This window comes from Ruditapes philippinarum, unplaced genomic scaffold (genome assembly GCF_026571515.1).
Source record: "Ruditapes philippinarum isolate M1 unplaced genomic scaffold, ASM2657151v2 ctg849_1_1_1_1, whole genome shotgun sequence".
In the NCBI taxonomy this organism is placed as follows: Eukaryota; Metazoa; Mollusca; class Bivalvia; order Venerida; family Veneridae; genus Ruditapes; species Ruditapes philippinarum.
The window spans coordinates 89,206-110,924 of NW_026865022.1; the positions used below are offsets into that span (position 1 = coordinate 89,206).

Genomic DNA, 21,719 nt, shown 5'->3' on the forward strand with positions numbered 1-21,719 from the left:
CATAGGAACTCGAGAACGGGACCGCAGATTGCGGCGTATATTTTCGATCTTGTAACGGTTTTTAAATACGTTTCTGCTACATCTAAATATCTTTTAGTATTATCCGAGTGAATGGACTCAAAAAATATATTATCAATTGAACCCAATCTGTCTCTTTTAAAATTGGTCAAATTTTACGGTATTATAAAAAAAGACAAGGAGTGACATCCGCCATTTGCCGCAACGTTTTCGGCATGAGTTTTTCCCCTTTGGCTACAATTGATTACTATTTTTTCAGAATTTTGTTCCCGTTATTTTTGTCAACTATCAGGTATCGTCCGGATATAACGTTAACGGTTTATTGTTTGTACACGTGTTGACATGTATAGGCGGCATTATAACGGGCGTATTTGTGTATTGATTTGTTAAAATGGAGAAAACAGACACTTTAGTAATATGGTCCAACTGATTTTGTCTAACTGATAAAAGGAATATTTAAACATGATCCATAGATAAATATTTCAGGCACTCATCTCGTATTCATTACTAGAAAAATTAAAACAAAAATCAAGCATATCAAGGGGGGTAACTTACGCCGAACGTTGCGGCAAATGGCGGATGTCACTCCTTTTCTTTTTTCAATATACCGTATATTTGACTGATTTTTAAATTAGCAGATTATATTTAATTGAGATTAGATAAATAAAGACCACCCGCTCGCATAATATGAAAAGATATTCAAAGGTCCGACAAACAATATGTAAAGCCGGTACGGATTCGGATTTATGCGCCGCAATATGCGGTCCTGTTCCAGAGTTCCTATGGACAAGATTCGATATTTTTCTTCTTCCCTACATCTGTCATGAATGACTAACTTTACATGTGCACCGTTTTGGAAAGCACGCCATTTTTGTTGTTTGACTTAAAAAATTGTAAGTGAAAAAACAACTTATTATTTAGCAATTTAACATTTATTTCAGACAAATTCTGTTGCATAAGTGACAAAAGTATGTCTTGCTTCGTAGGGAATACATCATTACGTGCCTGTCTTTTTAATCATTGATAAAATTATGACCCTTCTATCATGACTATGGTTTCATAATTTTATGATTATGAAAAATCAATAAAAAATACGTTGTGGCATATTAAGGTTCTTGTGCATACGCATTTAATTCTAGCTCCGACAAAAAATTGATTTTGTAAAGTGGAGCCATCGCCATTTGTGTATGTTAGACTGATTTACAGACAGTTCACCCCCTCCGGAAAAGAGTCAACTCGGCCCTATACCAACTCGGCGGCACGAAATACCCAAATATACCCAAATACACCCAAATATACCCAAATATTGCCCAAATATACCCAAATATAGCAATATTTATTTTTGTTCGTATAAAATATAGATAATAATGAGAAATAAATAAATATTTATAAAATAATATGACTTAGCCTGCTATAACTTTAATTCATTCCGTTGAAATGGGCAGTTAAGATGTTGTAAGAAAATAAAGTTGTACGTGACATTTGCTTATCTACAATATAGGTTCTTTATACTTTGTACTTGCAAATTTAATTCAAGATATGATATTTGTTGTCTACACTTACATTTTAAGGTGTAATTTTGTTGAAATTTCATATCATACAGAAGAAGAATGTCCATGTTATTAAAAAAATAGCTTTAATAAAGTACATATACTGTATTTTGGTTCAAAACACAATAATAAGAAAATGTATATTTGGGTACAAATGATTATATCTTAGTGAAAGTGTATATTGTATTCATGATTAAAACAGCACTTTTTTAGTATAAAACATTTATTTTTAGTATAAATGGGCAATATTTGGGTATATCTAGGCAATATTTGGGTATATTTGGGCAATATTTGGGTGTATTTGGGTATATTTGGGTATTTCGTGCTGCCCTACCAACTCGGCACGGGTCAACTCGGCCCACTTTAAAAAAATATATTTAACGTAGTAATATTAAAAAAAATATCAAACAAAAACATGTTTACTTAATATCATAATTAAGCTTCTAATTAATTGCAGGTGGTCACTAATCAATTTTTAATGAATGCGTCAATCATAATTATCACCTAATTAATCGGTATCCTTACGAACACACTGATTGATAATAATAGCCTGTGACAATAAGAGTCCCTTTAATGTCTTTAACCAATTTCATTTAATTTGTTTGTAATTGTCAAAAGCTGAAAATTAAGTCCGTGTATTATACATAATTACAAATATTACAAAAAATAGTGATTACACAAACCTAAATATAAATAATTGAAAAGTGGGCCGAGTTGACCCGTGCCGAGTTTGTAGAGGGCCGAGCTGACTCGGGGGGCCGAGTACGTTTTAGGGTGGAGCTGACCCGGAATCCCCCCTCCAGGGCTCACGCTGTCGGTCGCCATAGTCGCCATAATTTTGCGATTATTTTATAAGATTGGCGATTATTTTTGCATTTTGGCTACAAAATCTGGCGATTATTTTTTACTTCCAACAGTGTTTATATAAGGTGTAAAAATCGATAAAGATTGTGCAGTAGACCCAATTAACACCAGCGACGTGGATTTAATTGAGTGTCAACTTTTTATCGGTTGCGTGCTGCTTACTATATTGCCCGAGGTGATAAAAATACATGCAAGGTGTAAAATTGTATAAGTACTTTAAAGATATTGTCCAGCATTATAATAGCCATCAAATATCCGTCAATTAGGCCACTCTTAAAAAATTATCTGTTTGCTATTGCCGGCCGACCCAGCGAAAATGCCCCGACTCAAAAGTTTTTTTCAGCTTAAAAAAATCAGATTTTTTTTTATTTCCGCCAAATCAGCCAGGGCATTCCACCTAAAACATTCCCTCGAAAACAAAAATAAAATCGGAGGAAAATCACACATTGAATATGTAAAGTAACGAGTGATCATTCATGAGGGCATTCTGTGCGTTACTATTTAAAGTATTTACATAAATAGCGACCAACCAGGGAAGGATATTTTCCTTACGTCACGCAGTACTGCATGCGCGCGGCAATTAAGTCGAATTAACTAATAATAGAACGTATCAAATTAAGGTGTGGAAACGGGATTAAAAATAATGTTTTTTCAGTTAATGAATATTTGTAAAGCATTTATATGGTCACTAGTTTACCATGTGGTAATTTTAATGTGCTTTGGAGTACATGTTCGTTTGTTTATGACTGCCGACACAGATTAAATACTTAGCCCATGCACGGATTTAAAATCCGTGGCCCATGCAATAAAACGTACATTTCTGGTAGCAGCGGGGATTCTGTCATAAAATTGACCGAAAAAATATTTTTTTGGAAGCTGTGGTCATTTCATATGCATTATTGTTTTGATAGCAGACACAAGTATTGCAAAATATCTTCAAGATCATAAAAATGTAAATAAAATATCACAATCAAAATCACAGATTTACATACGTCTAATTAAACTCCATGTCAAAATGCACTTACGATTAATAATATGTCAATAATTGACACGATAAATATCCAACATTTTTTACTTGAGCAATAATTAAACATGTGTAATCATTCCTTGACAAAAAGAAATGACAGTTTTTTTCTGATATATAAAAAAGAGGTGGAAGTCAATTGAGTGTCGGCATTTCTTTGATGATTCGGCAACAACTACAGGTGTGTAAACATCAAAGATTCACAGATTCTTCAGAAGAGCCGACCAGTCATTTGTCAGAGGTCATTTCGTGTGTAAATTTTGTATTTATATTTAACAATGGAAACATTATATTCCTTTTATTTATGGATGCTACTTTTTGCGCGAGTGTTTTTGTGTCTTTTAGCGCTATGGAATTTCAACAATCTGCGATAATTTTCGGTAACTAACAATGAAATATTTTAACGATCCGCCATTCAGAAATTATAGGAGACAAATCTTGCGTGTGTTATTTTTTACAGACGTGTAATAAATTGAGTAATGATCATGCATCCGTGAGAACGAAATGTCCTGGTGATCCACCAGTTCGTACGGGAATATTTACGCAGGATTAGTTTATCACATCGGTAATTTGACCATGCTTGAATTTATGTCCACATAGTCATTTTTTTTATTTCATGTTATGATTACTAGTGAACATGTTTTTTATTGTTTTTGACTGTCTTTTACATGTTAGTTTTGCCGATGATGATAGTGTAGCCCAAATTTCCACAATCTGTTACAACGTACTAAGCGTATTAACTTACGTTCAGTCAAAATTATATATCAAAAAAAAAAAAAAAAAAAAAAAAGCCTACCTACCGACCCACTCCTTATAACTCTGGGTCGGCAATAGCAAACATATATATTATTAAGGATGGCCTTAGCCACAAAAAATCATCTTAAAATTGATAAACTGGATATTGGCCAACCCAAAATTTGCGTAAATTGCAAATTTTGATTTTTTGGTTTTAAGCTGCTTGACTAAATCGTCAGTGTAAAAAAAATGATAAAATATTTAAAAAGTATTAACTTCCAAACAACTATTTGCACAACAACCAAAATTGTGAATATTTCTTCAGAAAACCAGAGCTCCAGATAATTTTTTTGGCCAAGGGGTTTTTACCCCTCAAAATTTAGAGTGAGGGGTAAAATGCAAATTCTGAAAAACTTGAGGGGTAAAATCTGTCAAAAAAGCATTTTGCATTTTTTATAAACAAATTAAACTTATTGTTTTGTTTGTTTGTTTGTTTGTTTATTATTTTTTTTTTTTTAGAAAAACCTTTACAAATTAAATACTGATTTAATGTGAAACAATACAAAGCATGCCATGTAAAATCAGACTTCCAGAGTATACTTGAACTCAAGTTTAGGATACACAGCAAAATTATCAGGGCTTCCATTTTCAAAATTTGGAAGTCAAAGACTTCAAAATCTCTGAACAGTTATAGTTGAAATTAGAATTAAAGAAACATAAACAAGATTTTTTTTTATCTTTCCTTAAAAAAAGTATTGATCTGAGAGAAAATTGTCCGTAACTTTAGACTGGGTACGAAAATATTAAGTACAAAACTGCAGGTGAAAAACATGTTATTTTGTTCCAACCACAAAAGTTAAAGAAATTAAAATATATTTTTGTCAATATTGAGGCATAAGCATGTCAATAGATGCCTAAACAAACTTAATACTGTGTTAACTCCTACGATGATTATCTGGCACAAATTTCATCAGGTTGTACGGGAGTTACCTCCCTTCTGTATTTCCTGCTACTTTCGTTTTTAACATGCGTTGTTGACAACAGAAATTTTAGTTTTCAATGCAATAAAATGGAAATATATTGTATTTTTATGCTCAAAACATTTTCTTTTACGTATCAAATGTTTACACTTCTATTCCTTCACGCATAAATTTTGACATACGAGCGTATTTTCATTTTGTTGTGCGTAACTGTGACGCACGAATTTTGAAAGTGATGCGTATTTTAGATTTTCTATGCGTATTTTACGCTTATACGCACGCTATCTGGAGCTCTGGAAAACAAGAAAAAATCCGATTGTCACATATTTTCGCGACACCGTTAATTTTCATTTTTTTAAGGTGAAAATAAGCCATATTCTGTTTAAAAATCTTTACTGTTATGGCAGACAAATTGTATTACATTGGTGATGATGACATTTTTCAGTAAGTTATTCAGAAAAATGCTGCATTTTGTGAATGAGTTTGAATGTTATTTCTATAGGCTAATATGACCTAGATCTACTCCAGTTCTGTGTGAAATGTGGAAATTGACTGGTTATAGCTGACAAAATTTGATAAGAACAAACAAAAGAAATTGTCTAATAACAGCATTATGTAAAGTTATAATGAATCTTTAATATTATTGTAACAGTAGACAGTAATTATACTATATAACATTTTTATTCTGTTCTATAATAACAATTTAAGTTGTGGTTCTATGTAAAAAAGGTAGTTATCAATATACACAAATGTATCAGTTTATTTGAGAATCCTTCTAAAACTGAATTTTTTTATATGTAATGTTTATTTAATCAACTGCTTATGGAATCAAGAATAGTCCGCTGAACTTTTGGCTATTATTTTTTAAGTTAAAAATATTGGCTATTATTTTATTTGAGCCAGTGTGAGCCCTGCCCTCAGACACTTCACCACAAAGCCATTTTTTGCTTAGAATCTATGTCATCAAACCAAATTCATGTGAGTTCAAATCCCTGCCTTGTTGCCTAATGCCATTGTACCTTATTGAAAACCCAATATCAAAGACTATTCTAATACTCATTTACAGAGGTATTAAAAGAGGACTTGATATAATCAGAGATCTGCGGAGGTCACGATTTTTGCACAATTGGCTCCCAAAATTGAAAATGGGGTAGAAAGTGAGGAAATCAGTATCAAAGGACCATGACTTGTATGCGTCAAAAATCTGCACCAAACATGTTTCAGCATTAAAAAAAAGGTCCGCAATAGCTAGTTCGTTAGGTTATTTAGTCATCCAGCCAAAACTTGTATGAACAGCCACAGGTTTTTAACTGGTGTCACAAATCCCTCTTTATGATGACATGGTGTTGAATTGCAATAACATATTATTTTCAATCAGTGGCATTAAAATTACACTTATTTGCCAAAAACAATCTAAAGTGTCTGTTTATGAAAGAAGGCTCAAAGAAAGAGTTCTCGGAGTATGCATATTTAATTAAATACATGTAGGCAATGCTAATCTCTAAATACTAACAGCACTACAAACTCGGCTCCTGAGTCATCTTGGCCCTATACCAACATCGCACAGGTCAACTTGCCCTATAATAATATTTAAGTAATTCCCCACCAATTCCAGTAAGTCGGTCAATAGCCTTCGATCTGAAGGTAACACTGTTCTAAAAATAGATTTTACCTAATCACCACTACATCACCTGTACTCACTACTGACTTTCGAACAAGGGATTAGGGGGTACACATTATACATGATGTTAATCAGCGTATATTTACTTTGTTTACATGCAATATTTTAAGAAATTTAATACAATTGTAGGAAGCAAACAAGTTGGAAATGGAATTTAGTGTGAAAAGAAAAGGGACAACTAAACACTGTACTTTTTTTAAAGTTAAATTTAAACATATGTAACAGAGTCTGACCTCTATATACATCTTTCCACCTTGTTAATAAAAAAAGTTGAAAAAATACACCAGTAATTGGCGATGATTTTAACAACAAATATTAGGGCTGGGGCGAGTATCCGAGTACTCGGATAATCACGAATCGAGTTTGAATATTCGTAAGCCCAGTGATCGTGGATCGCAATTTAATCTTTTTATATACTTTCACTGTTTCTCACACTCTTAAAATCGAGAAAAATACGATTTGAGTATAAATTATATGAAGTTTACCTAAATTTTTTATACAATTTGTCGGTTAAAGACCATGTACCATGATGCTGAGCTAGGAAGTAATTGGTTTCAAAAAACAAAACAAAAATACTCATCCAAAGAATAAAAACATAAACCTAGTTTATATTTTATATCTTTAATGTTTAGTATATTGTTGTTGTTGTGTTTTTTGTTTTTTAAAAAAAACATGTTTTTATAACTAATGTACATGTTTTTATGGGTGTCTTGATAACAAAAGATTTGTGGTTCGATTTGTGAATCGTAAGTGCTGAATCGTGGTTCGGATCGGATCGTCACTTATCCGACGATCCACACCCCTAACAAATATTTTGTGTGACACATATGATATCCGAGGGAAATAAAAACAAATGTATTTTATTGTCTATACGTAAACAGTGTATGTTAAATCACGGACCTCAATTGTCAATTCAGTTTAACTATACATGCAAGCATGCATGTACGTATACATTATTTCTGATAAAACAAATACTAGAATCAGCATTTTTTTATTTGGTAAAATAGGAAAAATGCAGAGTTTTGCTTATTCTAAAATTATTAAAGAATTAAGATAATTAATCATTAATCTAATTACTTGTAGCACTCTGGTGGATAGATTCATGACTTCTCTAATCTGCGTATTTTACATAGAAACAAAATTTTGTACAGTGTATCTGGGACAGAAAGATACTTTCATTTTTAGTCCCAATTTCTTAAAATCATACAATATCATCTCACCATTTCAAATTTTGATAAACAGTGAAACAAAGACAAATTGCCAAGTGCCGGCATTTTTCTCAAATTGACATGCAGGGAAAGTATTGCCCGAAAGTTATTTCTTTTTCACCATATCATCTTTATTTTCCTGATGGTTATAAACCATCTCAATCATGCTTTACGCAAGGTTAACTCCAGGAACATCATTTCCATTGAGAGAAATGTGAATAAAAGTATTCGTAACCATTACATGTTGTATAATCTACATGTAGATTAACCAGTTTCCTTGTCCGAAACTTATCGATATGTGGCTATTTTTAGAACAGGTCTCTTATCAGTGACATATACGATGCTTATCTCAGATCGTTCCCTATTAAGTTAAGCCAAGCCACCGCAAAAGAAATGTTCATAAAATAAATCATAAATAACCAAATTGTAGACCGATTACGGCAGTAGGCAGTAGATCGCATTATCATAAATCTCTTTTTTTTATAATCAACAGCGATTATATTTACAAAAATCTCTTTAAATATCATTGATGTTGTTATTAATATTTTATAAAAAATGCAAGCAAATTCTTTATAAGTTCATAAATAGCAAAGTTGAGTAACCCCAAAATTGGAATAAAAAATTGTAAATCTCCAATTGTTATAATAAAAATAAAGTTATATACATGTATGTGTAATGAAAAATATTTCTTAACAGTTTTATGAAAAGTAATATGTTAAGTGATAAAATGTACATGTAAGTATCATTATAATATATTTTGTTTTGCTTTATTGTATTTTAAGAGTTTGGCATAGAAAATGGGGACACGTGTATATGTTGGTCGGGTGTCTCACCATGCTAGAGAAAGAGATATTGAGAGATTTTTCAAGGGTTATGGACGAATTCGAGATGTGATGCTAAAGAATGGATACTGCTTTGTGGTAAGGAACTTTTTGTCTTTAATATATACAAATGAAGAGGAATAAATAAAGGTGTATCAAATGATCTTATATAATTTGATATAAGTCACATATATACTTCACAATATTTCACTTGGCCTACAACTCTTAGCTAATTGTTTGATGAATTTAGGGGCTATTTTTATGCTCACGAGGTTTCAATGTCAAAGAGTATTTGCATCAACTAACACTTAAGATATTTGCATGTAACTTCAAACATGCCTTGTGGTCTGAAAATTGGAGGTCCTTGTATATCCAAATCTTGAGATAAATTCAGATCTTTTCATGTTGCATGTAGATCTGAACTTCATCAGCTTGAATATAGAATGTGCGTAAATTGTGTTTGAATATTTCAGTCCATTAAAAACTACAGAATATTTCAATCCATTTAAAACTCTGAAATATATTTACATTTACAGGAGTTTGAAGATGACAGGGATGCAGATGATGCTGTTTATGAATTGAATGGGAAAGAGCTTATGGGTGAAAGGTAAGAATACATGTTTATATGTTTATAACTTTATTTGTTAAAAATGACTTTCTATGTCAGCTGACCCTGTCACAGACACTGCTGTTGGCACAAGTCATATTGTGGGGATTTAATTTTTAGCTCACCTGTCACAAAGTGACAGGGTGAGCTTTTGTGATCGCTTTTTGTCCGGCGTCCGTCGTCCGTCCGTCGTCCGTCCGTCCGTCGTCCGTAAACTTTTACTTTAAATGACATCTCCTCATAAACCACTAGGCCAATTTCATCCAAACTTCACAGGAATGTTCCTTTGGTGGTCACCTTTAAAAATTGTTCAAAGAATTTAATTCCATGCAGAACTCTGGTTGCCATGGCAACCGAAAGAAAAAACTTTAAATATCTTCTTTTAAAAAATCCTAAGAGCTAGAGCTTAGATATTTGGCATGAAACATCTTCTAGTGAGTGTCTACCAAGTTTGTTCAAATAAAAGCCCTGGGGTCAAAATTGGCCCCGCCCCATGGGGTCATTGATTTTCCCTATATGCATATAGTAAAAACTTAAAAAATCTTCTTTTAAAGAACCCAAAGAGCTAGAGCTAAGATATTTAGCATGAAACATTTTCTAATGAGTGTCTACCAAGTTTGTTCAAATAAAAGCCCTGGGGGTCAAAATTGGCCCCGCCCCAGGGGGTCATTGATTTTCCCTATATGCATATAATAAAAACCTAAAAAAATCTTCTTTTAAAGAACTCAAAGAGCTAGAGCTAAGATATTTAGCATGAAACATGTTGTAATGGGCGTCTACCAAGTTTGTTCAAATAAAAGCCCTGGGGTCAAAATTGCCCCCCCCCCGGGGGTCATTGATTTTCCTTATATGTGTATAGTAAAAACTTAAAAAATCTTCTATGAAAAAACCCAAATAGCTAGAGTTTAGATATTAAGCATGAAACATCTTCTAGTGAGTGTCTACAAAGTTTGTTCAAATAAAAGACCTGGGGTCAAAATTGGCCCTGCCCCGGGGGTCATTGATTTTCCTTATATGTGTATAGCAAAAACTTAAAATCTTCTTTGAAAAAACCCAAATAGCTAGAGTTTAGATATTAAGCATGAAACATCTTCTAGTAAGTGTCTACAAAGTTTGTTCAAACAAAAGCCCTGGGGTCAAAACTGGCCTCGTCCCAGGGGTGTTATGTTTTTAACTATATGTGTATAGTAAAAACTTTAAAAAAATCTTCTTTTAAAAAGCCCAATGAGCTAGAGCTTAGATGTTTAGCATGAAACATCTTCTTATGGGTGTCTACCAAGTTTGTTCAAATAAAAGCCCTGGGATCAAAATTGGCCCCACCCCAGGGGGTCATTGATTTTCCCTATATGCATATAGTAAAAACTTAAAAAATCTTCTTTTAAAGAACTCAAATAGCTAGAGCTAAGATATTTAGCATCAAACATGCTCTAATAGGTGTCTACCAAGTTTGTTCAAATAAAAGCCCTGGGGTCAAAATTGGCCCCGCCCCGGGGGTCATTGATTTTCCTTATATGTGTATAGCAAAAACTTAAAATCTTCTTTGAAAAAACCCAAATAGCTAGAGTTTAGATATTAAGCATGAAACATCTTCTAGTAAGTGTCTACAAAGTTTGTTCAAATAAAAGCCCTGGGGTCAAAACTGGCCCCGCCCCAGGGGTGTCATTGTTTTTAACTCTATGTGTATAGTAAAAATTTAAAAAAATCTTCTTTTAAAAAGCCCAATGAGCTAGAGCTTAGATGTTTAGCATGAAACATCTTCTTATGGGTGTGTGTGGGGGGGGGTGGGGGGCTATATACAGGTGAGCGACCTCAGGGCCATCATGGCCCTCTTGTTTCATGTGTCGGAGTATTCTATCCAGCTAGCTTATTGATACCTTAAACAATTTATCTCATGTGAATGAATGATCCAAGTATTTGTCTCTATTTTTTTTCTGCAAGCCAATAAAGAAGGTAGACTGTCAGCCTCTCATGTTACACTATCTACGTCATGAATGGCTGTTTTTGTAGTTGAACTGTTGAATTACTGTGTTTAATTTGATTGAGTTTAATATTATTTCTATAAAACAAATATGCAGTTAAAATACTTCAATTACTAGCCTGTGCATTCTTACCTGGCCCTGTTTTCTGCAATTTGAATATTGTAATCCCTCAAACTCACATTGAATAGTTCCGTACTAAAAAAAAGTAAAAAGGCAGGTCCGGTGCATGACACACCAGTTAACCATATGTTTTGTACTGTATTGGTGAAACATAAAACCAAATCCAAATTCAGCAGGTAAGTGTAAAATGAAAATGGATGTGTTTCAGAGTTGTGATAGAGCATGCAAGAGGTACAAGACGTGATCGTGGTGGTGGCGGCGGAGGATATGGTGGTGGTGGCGGCGGCGGTGGATATGGTGGTGGTGGTGGCGGCGGTGGAAGAAGCTTCAGGCGCGATCCTAGTTGGCTGTCTAAGTGAGTGTAATAATTTTCAATTTATAAATTACTTATTTATTAAACATGTAAATTTTAGCTGAGTTTAAATGAAACTCCAGAGTATATATTTATTTGACAAGAATACATGTCCAAAAGTGTTTCTAGGTAAAAACTGGTTTGAGTTAAGTGATGTGTGCTTGTTAATAATATAGAAGTGCTGAAGAGATTTCATTGTTAGTCACTGGTCATGTAGCAAACTACTGCAGTATAAATGTGTATTTATATCAGTTTACATTATCATCTTGAACTTTTTGTAACTTTTGGTATGTTCATTGCAAGGCAAATTTTTAATAATGATATTGGAGTTCTTATAAAGAATTTATGTGATAGGTATGGGCCACCGACAAGAACTGATTACCGGATTATAGTGGAGAATTTATCCTCTCGTGCTAGCTGGCAGGTAAGTCTAATTTATTATACCAAAGCTTACACTTTATTTGATCCACATCTTGTGATAACTGATGCACTTAACTTTATTGTTTGATAATACTTACATTTATGAAAAGAAAGTTATTTTACAAAGTGTTATAACTGTCAGTCAAATTTTTCACTATAAAAACGAGCAGTTATTGGATTAATGATTTAGGACAAGAGTAGAACAATAATAGAAAAATATACACTTTGAAGTATTGAAGGTTTATGAAAAAAATGTTAACAGACTCTTGAAAAAGTAGACTGATCATTAATGCCAGCCTTTAATGAGATCTTAAGTTTCATTTTGACTGGCCTCAAAATTTTGAGTCATTACTTTGTTTTTTACGAGTATTTTAAATACCTCTAACATTAAACAAATGACAGATTTCATTTCCAGAATTATAAATAGATATTTCAAGAAATTATACCAAACTCATTTGAAAGAAATAAAATGATCATTTGTTCAAATTAATTCTGTAGCTTAAGATTTTTAGTGTTCTTATATTTTATGAAATGTTATGAAAGATTGACAGTTTCTATTATTGATGTGATAAAGAAAAGATCTTAATGAATTTATTGACACATAGATTTATTACTCTATATAAAGTGAAACCACTGGTTGTCAGATGAGATGAGAGGGGGTCAGTAAGTGTCTGAGGCTGATGATTGGCTGATGTCAGGTGTAATAACACAGCTGCTGTCCGACTCGGGTCCTGATGTCAGCATATTACACATCACTGCTTTATTCTCTTGGGTCATTGCTAGAAAAATGAAAAAAAAATCCTAACATAGCTAATTATGGAAGTTACTTGTTACAGGTACAAGTTAAGTACTGGTACAGAATCCAGGAACACTGGTGAGGGGTAACAATGCGTCTGTATATTTCTGTATGTACAAACTAATTCCAAACCCCAGACACACAAATGAAATGCATTACCATGTAGAAGTTACATGTATAAAATGAATAAATAAGTTATAATTGATATAATTGGGTTCAAATTAAAGAGATAAGCAGTGATGTATATTATAAAAGCAGCAAAATCTGACGAGGCCCTTCGATGAAATCATGAAGCTCTCTGAAGTTTTAAAGTAGAGAAATTCTGGCTGTTTGCTAAGATGAGGCACAAAATAGGGGTAAAAGATCTGGCTGTTTACTAAGATGAGGCACAAAATTAGGGGAAAAAGATCTGGTTGTTTGCTCAGATGAGGCACAAAATAGGGGGAAAAGATCTGGCTGTTTACTAAGATGAGGCACAAAATAGGGGGAAAAGATCTGGCTGTTTACTAAGATGAGGCACAAAATAGGGGGAAAAAGATCTGGCTGATTGCTCAGATGAGTGAAAATATTTGGGGAATAAAATTTCTGGCTGATTGATTACTGATGATGTGAGATGTGTGTGTCACTCATCTCTGACGTTGATGATTGAAGATGATGATTACTCAATGATGATCATTCTCTTGATGTTTCTCTGATGATTTTAATGATGATACATGTACATGATGATAACTTAGCTGATGTTATGACGAACGTTGTAGGTAATGAATAAAGTAAACAGAATACATGTATAAACATGGCCTGATTATAAGCTTGCAGGAAAATACTTTGTTGAAACAAGGCTAAAAAAAACAGAAAAGGTTCCTTGTTTTGTGATGAAAATATTTAGGTGAATTAAATTCTTATTTGGTAGATAAATTTATTTTTTCAAAATGTTAAAGCATTTTTTTCTTTTGCAGAATTTACATTCACAGAAATTAAATATGTTGACATAAGAAACATTTAAAATAAAATCTCTATTATCGTTGTTATATAAGGCAGTTTTAAGATCTTTACAGTATTAAACAGTAGCAGAAATGTAATGGTATGTTGATGTTTTATATATTATAGGATTTAAAGGACTATATGAGACAAGCAGGGGAAGTGACATATGCTGATGCTCACAAGCAGAGAAAAAATGAAGGGTAAGTGAAAAGAAAGGCATTTTTAGCTCGACTTTTCTATGAAAAGGGGAGCTATCCTACTCGCCCCGGCGTCGGCGTCGGCGTTAGCGTTAGCGTTGGCGTCACACCTTGGTTAAGTTTTTCGTACCACCCCACTTTATTTCAGAAGTATTACAAGTATGGCTTTGAAACTTACCATACTTGTTCACCATCATAACCTCCATCTACAGACAAGAGTACATAACTCTGTCAAGGTTTTTGACAGAATTATGGCCCTTTTTTGACTTAGAAAGTGTATTGAGCTTGGTTAAGTTTTTTGTACCACCTCACTTTATTTCAAAACCATTGGAGGTATTGCTTTGAAACTGACCATACTTGTTTACCATCACGACCTTCATCAACAGACAAGAGGACATAACTCTGTCAAGGTTTTTGACAGAATTATGCCCCTTTTTGACTTAGAAAATACATTGAATATGGGTAAAATCCACTTATTGCCTTAACCCTTTGAGATATTGCTTTGAAACTTTTAATGCTATTTCACATCATTACCCCCATCTGTACGCAAGAGAAGGTAACTCTGTCAAGGATTTGTTTTAAAAATTAAGGCCTTTTATCGACTTAGAATCTTGGTTAAGTTTTTAGTACCAGTCCACTTTTTGACTGAACTGTTTGAGATATTAATTTGAAAGTTGGAATACTTGTTTACCATCATGGTCCCAAAACATGGGCAGGAGAAGGTAATTCTGTTAAGGATTTTATTTGAATTATGGCCCTTTTTGACTTAGAAACTCAGTTAAGATTTTCATTCTTGTCCACTTGTTGACTTAACCATTTGAGATATTACTTTGGAAGTTGGAGTTCTTATGTGCCATCATGAGACCTATCTGTAAGCAAGAGAAGATAACTCTGTGAAAATGTTTCTTGATTTGTACTTAGAAATTCCTAGTTAAAGTCTTGTGTGCCCTTAACTGTCAAAGTTTTGTTTTATAGGCAAGCACTAAAAAAGTCGAGCGCGCTGTCCTTCTGACAGCTCTTGTTAGTTGAAACCGTAACCTGCTGGAGCTGGAATCCATTAAGTTTTGCCACTATAGTACAGAACCAGGTCAGTCTGCACATCTGTTCTGTCGGACTAGGCTTTATTCTGTCGTTAGTTTTGTATTTTGATATTGAAATCCTTAAACTGTAGGCAAATCTGTTTAACAAAAGCAGGTTACTTGTCATACATTGGTGAAGTGTATAGGCCAATTTCTTGGCCACTAGGTCACCAGTCTGCAGAAATCATTAGTTGTACCTTGCAGCATACTCTCGGGTTATATAAGAGGTTATTTTATTTTAGAATTCAGTTTAAGGAAAATACTAAATTAAAATAGTTTAATTAGTTCAGATAAGTTATTGTTTCTCTGTTAATTCTGTTAACAGTCATTGAAGATATTTAATTCAGTCTTTGTTTAAAGTATAATCATTGATTTCCTTAATATGAGAAAGTTACTGCGCTACCATATGGAAGACAGGAACTGTTGTCCTACTTGGTTGCTCATCATGTCTGACATAATTTTATATACACACAGTCATTGAATTAGGCACTGACCCGCGGGGTCACGGCCAGTGTAAATTAGTTCAGGCCAGTGTAAATTTTAAGAAAATTTAGTAAAATATATATAGTAGAATAAATTCAAAACTGGAATTCGGGCCAGTAAATTCAAAATCTTAAATTCAATGACTGTACACTTAGTTTACAACTAGGAAAAGTGGAAAGGCAACACATGACGTTTTATCAGCATCAGGTGCAACTTAAACCAAAGAAAATAAAATTGACATTCTATTTAACAATATGAACATACATTTCATACACTTGTCATTTTATATTGTAGAGTTGTGGATTTTTCAACAAAAGCAGAGATGAAAAGAGCCATTGAGAAATTGGATGGTACTGAAATAAATGGACGAAAGATCCGGATGATTGAAGATAGACCTAGCAGACGAAGGAGAAGGTGAAACATCTCTATACTCCGCTTTTAAAAATTGTTATTAAGGCATGACCCGAAATCCTATTTGTCTATCTGATAAAACCCCAAATCCTATTTGTCTATCTGTTTGTCAAATTAAGTTATTTTTAAAAAATATGCTGTGTTGTTTAATGGTCATTTTCACATATTATGTCACAATTGTAGTGAGAACTTTCGTATTTATGGTTTCAATGTGTTCAATGTTTAAAATTCATTAGAAATTTGGAATTGGAGAAATTTTTTGCTTTATTTTTATACAGGAATGCTAGACTATTTTTTAATAACTTTTGTTCTCGAATTTGCAATACAGAGGCAATATTTGAAGAATGAATGTTGAATGGTAATATTTTAAGTATATAAAGCTGTATATTTGTTGTCTCTTCGTTTATAATGTGATTAAAATGAATACGGAATACCTAGAATGACAGAAAAATTTGTCAGTATATTTTATTTATTGAGAGCACTGGGGCATGTGTAAACTCGTAAAAAAAAAACTACTAAAAATAGCAGCGTAATATTTTGTTCCAGAACATTTTACTTACAACGTTCATGTATATTATAGTTGATAGACATTTTATGTTACTGATATTTCAGGAAGAAACCATAAGGTTATTTTCATAACCTAATTTTTTATCAGTTTAGGTTTTTATGGAATATTTCATGAGTTAAATGCATAAAAAAATTTATTTTCTGTTTTAAAATTTCCCTTTTACCTCTCACAGCTACAGCAGAAGTAGGTCTCGCTCTAGAAGTCGCAGCAGGTCCAGGTCTCGCAGCCGCTCTAGAAGCAGGAGTCGTAGCAGGTCCAATAGAAGCAGCAGGAGTAGAAGCAGGTCAAGGTCTCGATCTGAAAAGAGGTCACGGTCGAGGTCACGTTCAGAAAAAAGATCTAGGTCAAGGTCTAAATCAAGGTCAAAGTCTCCAGATGGCAAAGGTGATAATGACAAGGATGAATCATGATCACAAATAGCAAACACATACATACATACTTACATTATACTTTCAATTGATGTCTTAAATGAGGGACGACCATTTTGTCAACTGTAGTGGATATTTTTCTTTTGATTACTTTTGCCAGAGAGAAAATGCTCTACACTATTTTACATCATTTATTATGAGTCTGAGTGGAAAGTTTTAAGAATCTTTCAGGTCAGCATCTGCAGCTATGAGGTTTATAATATGAAATGATGTTTGTTCACTTTTTTAAAATGCTCTTTTTTACCATCATTTATATATTGTTATGTTTCTATGAAATATACATGTTGTTTTTTGTGAGATCACTAGATTACATAGTTTAACTATTGGTAGATGTCGTAATGCATTCCTGTGTCTCGTATTTCATATCATATAACATCATCATTAACTCACTGTTTGACCTTCTTATGATATAGTCCAGTTAGTCTTGACTTGAATAAAGTTTTTCATAATTTCCTCACTTGCAGTCTTTTGCATGGAACTGAAATTTGTTATCAAGTATATAAAATAGTTGGATGACATAGGGGAATCTCTGCTGTAGAACAAATTAATCATAACTGTAAATATATTGCCATGCTATCACCATCATCAACACATTGTATTTTTTATTGAAATAAAAAGTTAACAAAAGTTCTCATCTTATTTGTATTTTGAGCTTGACTATTCAAAGAATTTTAGAGCTTTGCTACTCGCCAGTGTGTCAGCGTAACATTTTGGTTAAAGTTTTGAATGCATCATAGTATCTCAACAATCACTAATGATATTTGCTTCTAACTTCACTCACTTATTTGGGGATATAATAGGAGGTCACTGTCGAAGGTCAATAATTCTAGCATGGATTTTGACAGTTTTATGGAAATAAAAAACATAACCAAACTCACTATTAAAAGCACATTATTCTGATACTTATTATGACTGAATAATGGCCAAAACCCAATATAAATCATGTCCATTGGATCAATATTGGCCCTGTCCCTTAAGATATAGACATGTATAGGAAAATACATTTAGTCTTATTTTGCGAAAACAACACCCAAAGCTTAGATATGTGGCATGTAGCATTAATAAGTGGACCTCTACTGAAGTTACATAAATCATAACTTGATTAAAAATTGACATGCCCCAGGGATCACTTAGTGTATGTAGACATCTATAATCTTGAAAATTTAACTCTAAAACTACGGAAACCAGAACTAAATACCTGACTGGAGCATCAGTTGTAGTCTTACAAGTTCTATTTACCATGACCCTGAGATCAAAATTGGCCCTCCGCTTGGGGGTGATGTGCTTTAAGTATGAGAAAATACATGTCTTTTTTAAAAAAAAAAAAAAAAACTAATGCCCAGAACTTGCATATTTGGCATGAAGCATTACTGAACAAAATGCTTCCACTCTGGGGGTATTTAGCATTTTAAGAATAATGAAACATTTTTCAGTCAGTTGAGAATGAGTCTTCTCGAATGGAACTCTTCTCAAATGAAAATTAAGCATACAAATAACACTTTGACATAAATTGCCATTCCTCCTAGTGCTTCTCTTGGTGCCAGTTGTACTGCCTTTGTCTTGCTAAATCACTTTGTATGCTTGCCAATACTTAGTCACATTTCATAGTGATGTACGTATTTAATGTACGTATGTCCGTCGGTCTGTACGTCCCGAAATCTTGTGGACGCAACTCCTCTTAAACCGGATGGCAGATTTTGCTTAAACTTCCAGGGATGAACAGCTTTAATGTGTAGATGGTAGTAAAGGAAGGAATTTTTGCTGTGACCAAATTTAACAGAATTATGGCCCTTTGTTGATTTTTTCACTATATACCATATAAATAATTGAACATATAAATTTTACATTTGTAATTTAATTTAACATGTACATAAGGTTACCTGTAGATCATTTTAGGTATATGTACAGAAATGAAACAGTGGAATGAAAAAGTTCCACATAAAAATCTTACATACAGATATGCATGCTCTTGTTTACGAGCACATCTGCACAGTGGGGGCATCGGTGTCCTTTGGACACAGTTCCAGTTTTTAAGGTATTTCCCTTGTTCAGTTGTAATCTTCTACTTCGTAACATTTATTTGAGCAAACTCGGTAACAAACCATCCATGGATTCTTCCGACCAGGATACATGATGATCAATCCATTGATTTATGTGAGGTCATTTAATGGATAAAATATATGTTTAAAGCAGTGTTACTTAACATAATAGAAGACTTTCTAATTGTTTGGTTGGGTTTTACATCCCATTGACACAGAATAGGTAATATGGTGACTGCAACTTTACTGGTTGAGGAAGACCTTTGTGTGCCCTTTGTACACTTTTTCAGGCAAAAATAGGCACCAGAGTACCAGTGATTAGAACCAACAACATACTGTCAGCTAGCTCGCATGCAGAATTCAACAACACTAAGAGGGGCTTGTACCTTCAGCATGTAGAGGCAGTGGTTTGAAGTCAACTTGACCACCAGTTCATGAGTTCTATATGACCAAAATCTGTTTTAGGGCACAAAGAAGTTGACAAATTGGAAGTAAACTTCAAGGGCTGAAGATTATAGATGCTGGACAAAAATTTGTCAAGCTATAAATAGCTTACCAAAAATAAAATGATGTAAAATGAATGGGCAAACATTTGTAAAGAAAAAGAACACATTCAAGTATCTTAAAGTATGTTTTATTTAAAAAATAACAATTGTAAACATTATACTGCAACAACAAAATTTTTCACTTCATACAGAATTTGTTTAAAATTAAAACTAGTGCAGCACATGGTATATCAGTCTTGATAACAAAAAATACAATAGTTCTGAACAAACACAAGTAAGTTACATTTACTACAGCTCTATACTAGTATTATGCAACACGTGTTATATTACAAATCGTAACACATACCATAAAATCCTTCCGAACACATTTTATTTTATAAAAAAAAACCCACAAAAATGTAACATATAAATTTTAAAACCTGAACACTTTTCAATGATATTACTAACACTTGCTTACATTTAAAATATATTTTAGAACGCTTTTTGGATTTAGGAAAAACTGTGTTGTAATAATAGCCCCCCCCTCCTCCTTTTAGAAAAGTTTAGCCCCTAGGCGTTAATAGGAATTTTATGGTACATGTTATATTCCAGAATTGTAATAGTGTATTTAAACTGTAATGTGAAATATAACATGACCTGTGAAATTAGAACTGTAACACAAGACATTTGGCTGTTCCATGTAGTCTTAGAACAGTAAAAGACAATATGTTTGAACTAGACACATGAATACTTCAACAGAAACACAAACACTGGATTAACAGTATAAACTGTAACATGTACTTTTTAAATATATCTGAATATTAATACAAAATAAAGTTTCTTAGAGCATGAAAATAATTATTTGTTGTAACATCCTACTGTTAGGAAACAAGCAAACTATGTCTTCAGACTTGATTCATGAAATAGAAAAATGCCATAAACATGTATATAAATTTTTTTATCATAACTCTAAAGTTTAATAAAAAAAAATGTTACATGTACCAGTTTTTTCATTTTAGATCATATAGTATGTATATAACATAATTACAATATATTAACAGTTTACATGTACACAACATATACACAACATATATACACAAATGTTATATTAAAATAGATCAATTAAATTGAAATAACGAGTAATTAAGCAAAGAAAATGATAATACACATACACCAATAACAGAGAAGAAATGCAATATGTACAGGTAGGCAAACTAACATAGTACCTGTTTAAAACAATATTAATACTTAGAAATTCACATGAAGTCTTATATCATGAAAATTCGAATGATAATTTAAGTGATACCATTATCTAAATACATACTGGCTCATAAGTTCTTTTAAAATATAACTAAACAACCAATTCTGCTACCCCTGTCTACCAATCAGAATCCCATTAGTGAAGGAACGCAGTCATGTAACCAATCACTAGCTGAACAACACTATCTGGGAACTGACCACTAAGTCTTGTGGATTTTACGAGGAATATAAAAATAATAGTTTATCTAGTTAAGGATTGTTATGTATTGAAAATTTTATTACTTTTTTGTACCACAAGGGAATTTATGTATCGTGTCTCATTATTAAACATATAAAGCAGTGAACTATTCCAATTTCGCTGGATTTTTGTGATCAGAACTGTGTGAAGTTGTTCAATTATGGGCGAAGGGTCAGATAAGTTAGCTTCTACATCCGGTGGAAGTATGGGACAAGGATCGATATCCGGAGGAAGCACGTGGATAGGAAATTCTCCAAAAATCTGTCGAAGTCCGGAAGTGAAAGTGGCGTAACTTCTAGAAGTGAACCACTGAAGAAAAGTTTGAACAGAGTACACCTTCACATTCAGACAGGAAACTTGCGAAACTGAAAGCAGTGGAATAACTGTTTACCAAA

At 33.0% G+C, this 21,719-nt stretch overlaps 1 protein-coding gene across 1 annotated transcript; it reads left to right on the forward strand.

Moving 5' to 3' along the window:
• The first annotated feature begins 803 nt into the window (after positions 1-803).
• Positions 804-17,932, forward strand: LOC132727583 (serine/arginine-rich splicing factor 6-like). Its single transcript, XM_060713136.1, has 8 exons — positions 804-911; positions 8,843-8,980; positions 9,418-9,488; positions 11,796-11,942; positions 12,294-12,363; positions 14,263-14,336; positions 16,190-16,309; positions 17,047-17,932. The coding sequence occupies exons 2-8, from the start codon at positions 8,858-8,860 to the stop codon at positions 17,282-17,284; spliced, it is 843 nt and encodes a 280-aa protein (XP_060569119.1). The 5' UTR covers positions 804-911; positions 8,843-8,857; the 3' UTR covers positions 17,285-17,932.
• The last annotated feature ends 3,787 nt before the right edge of the window (positions 17,933-21,719 follow it).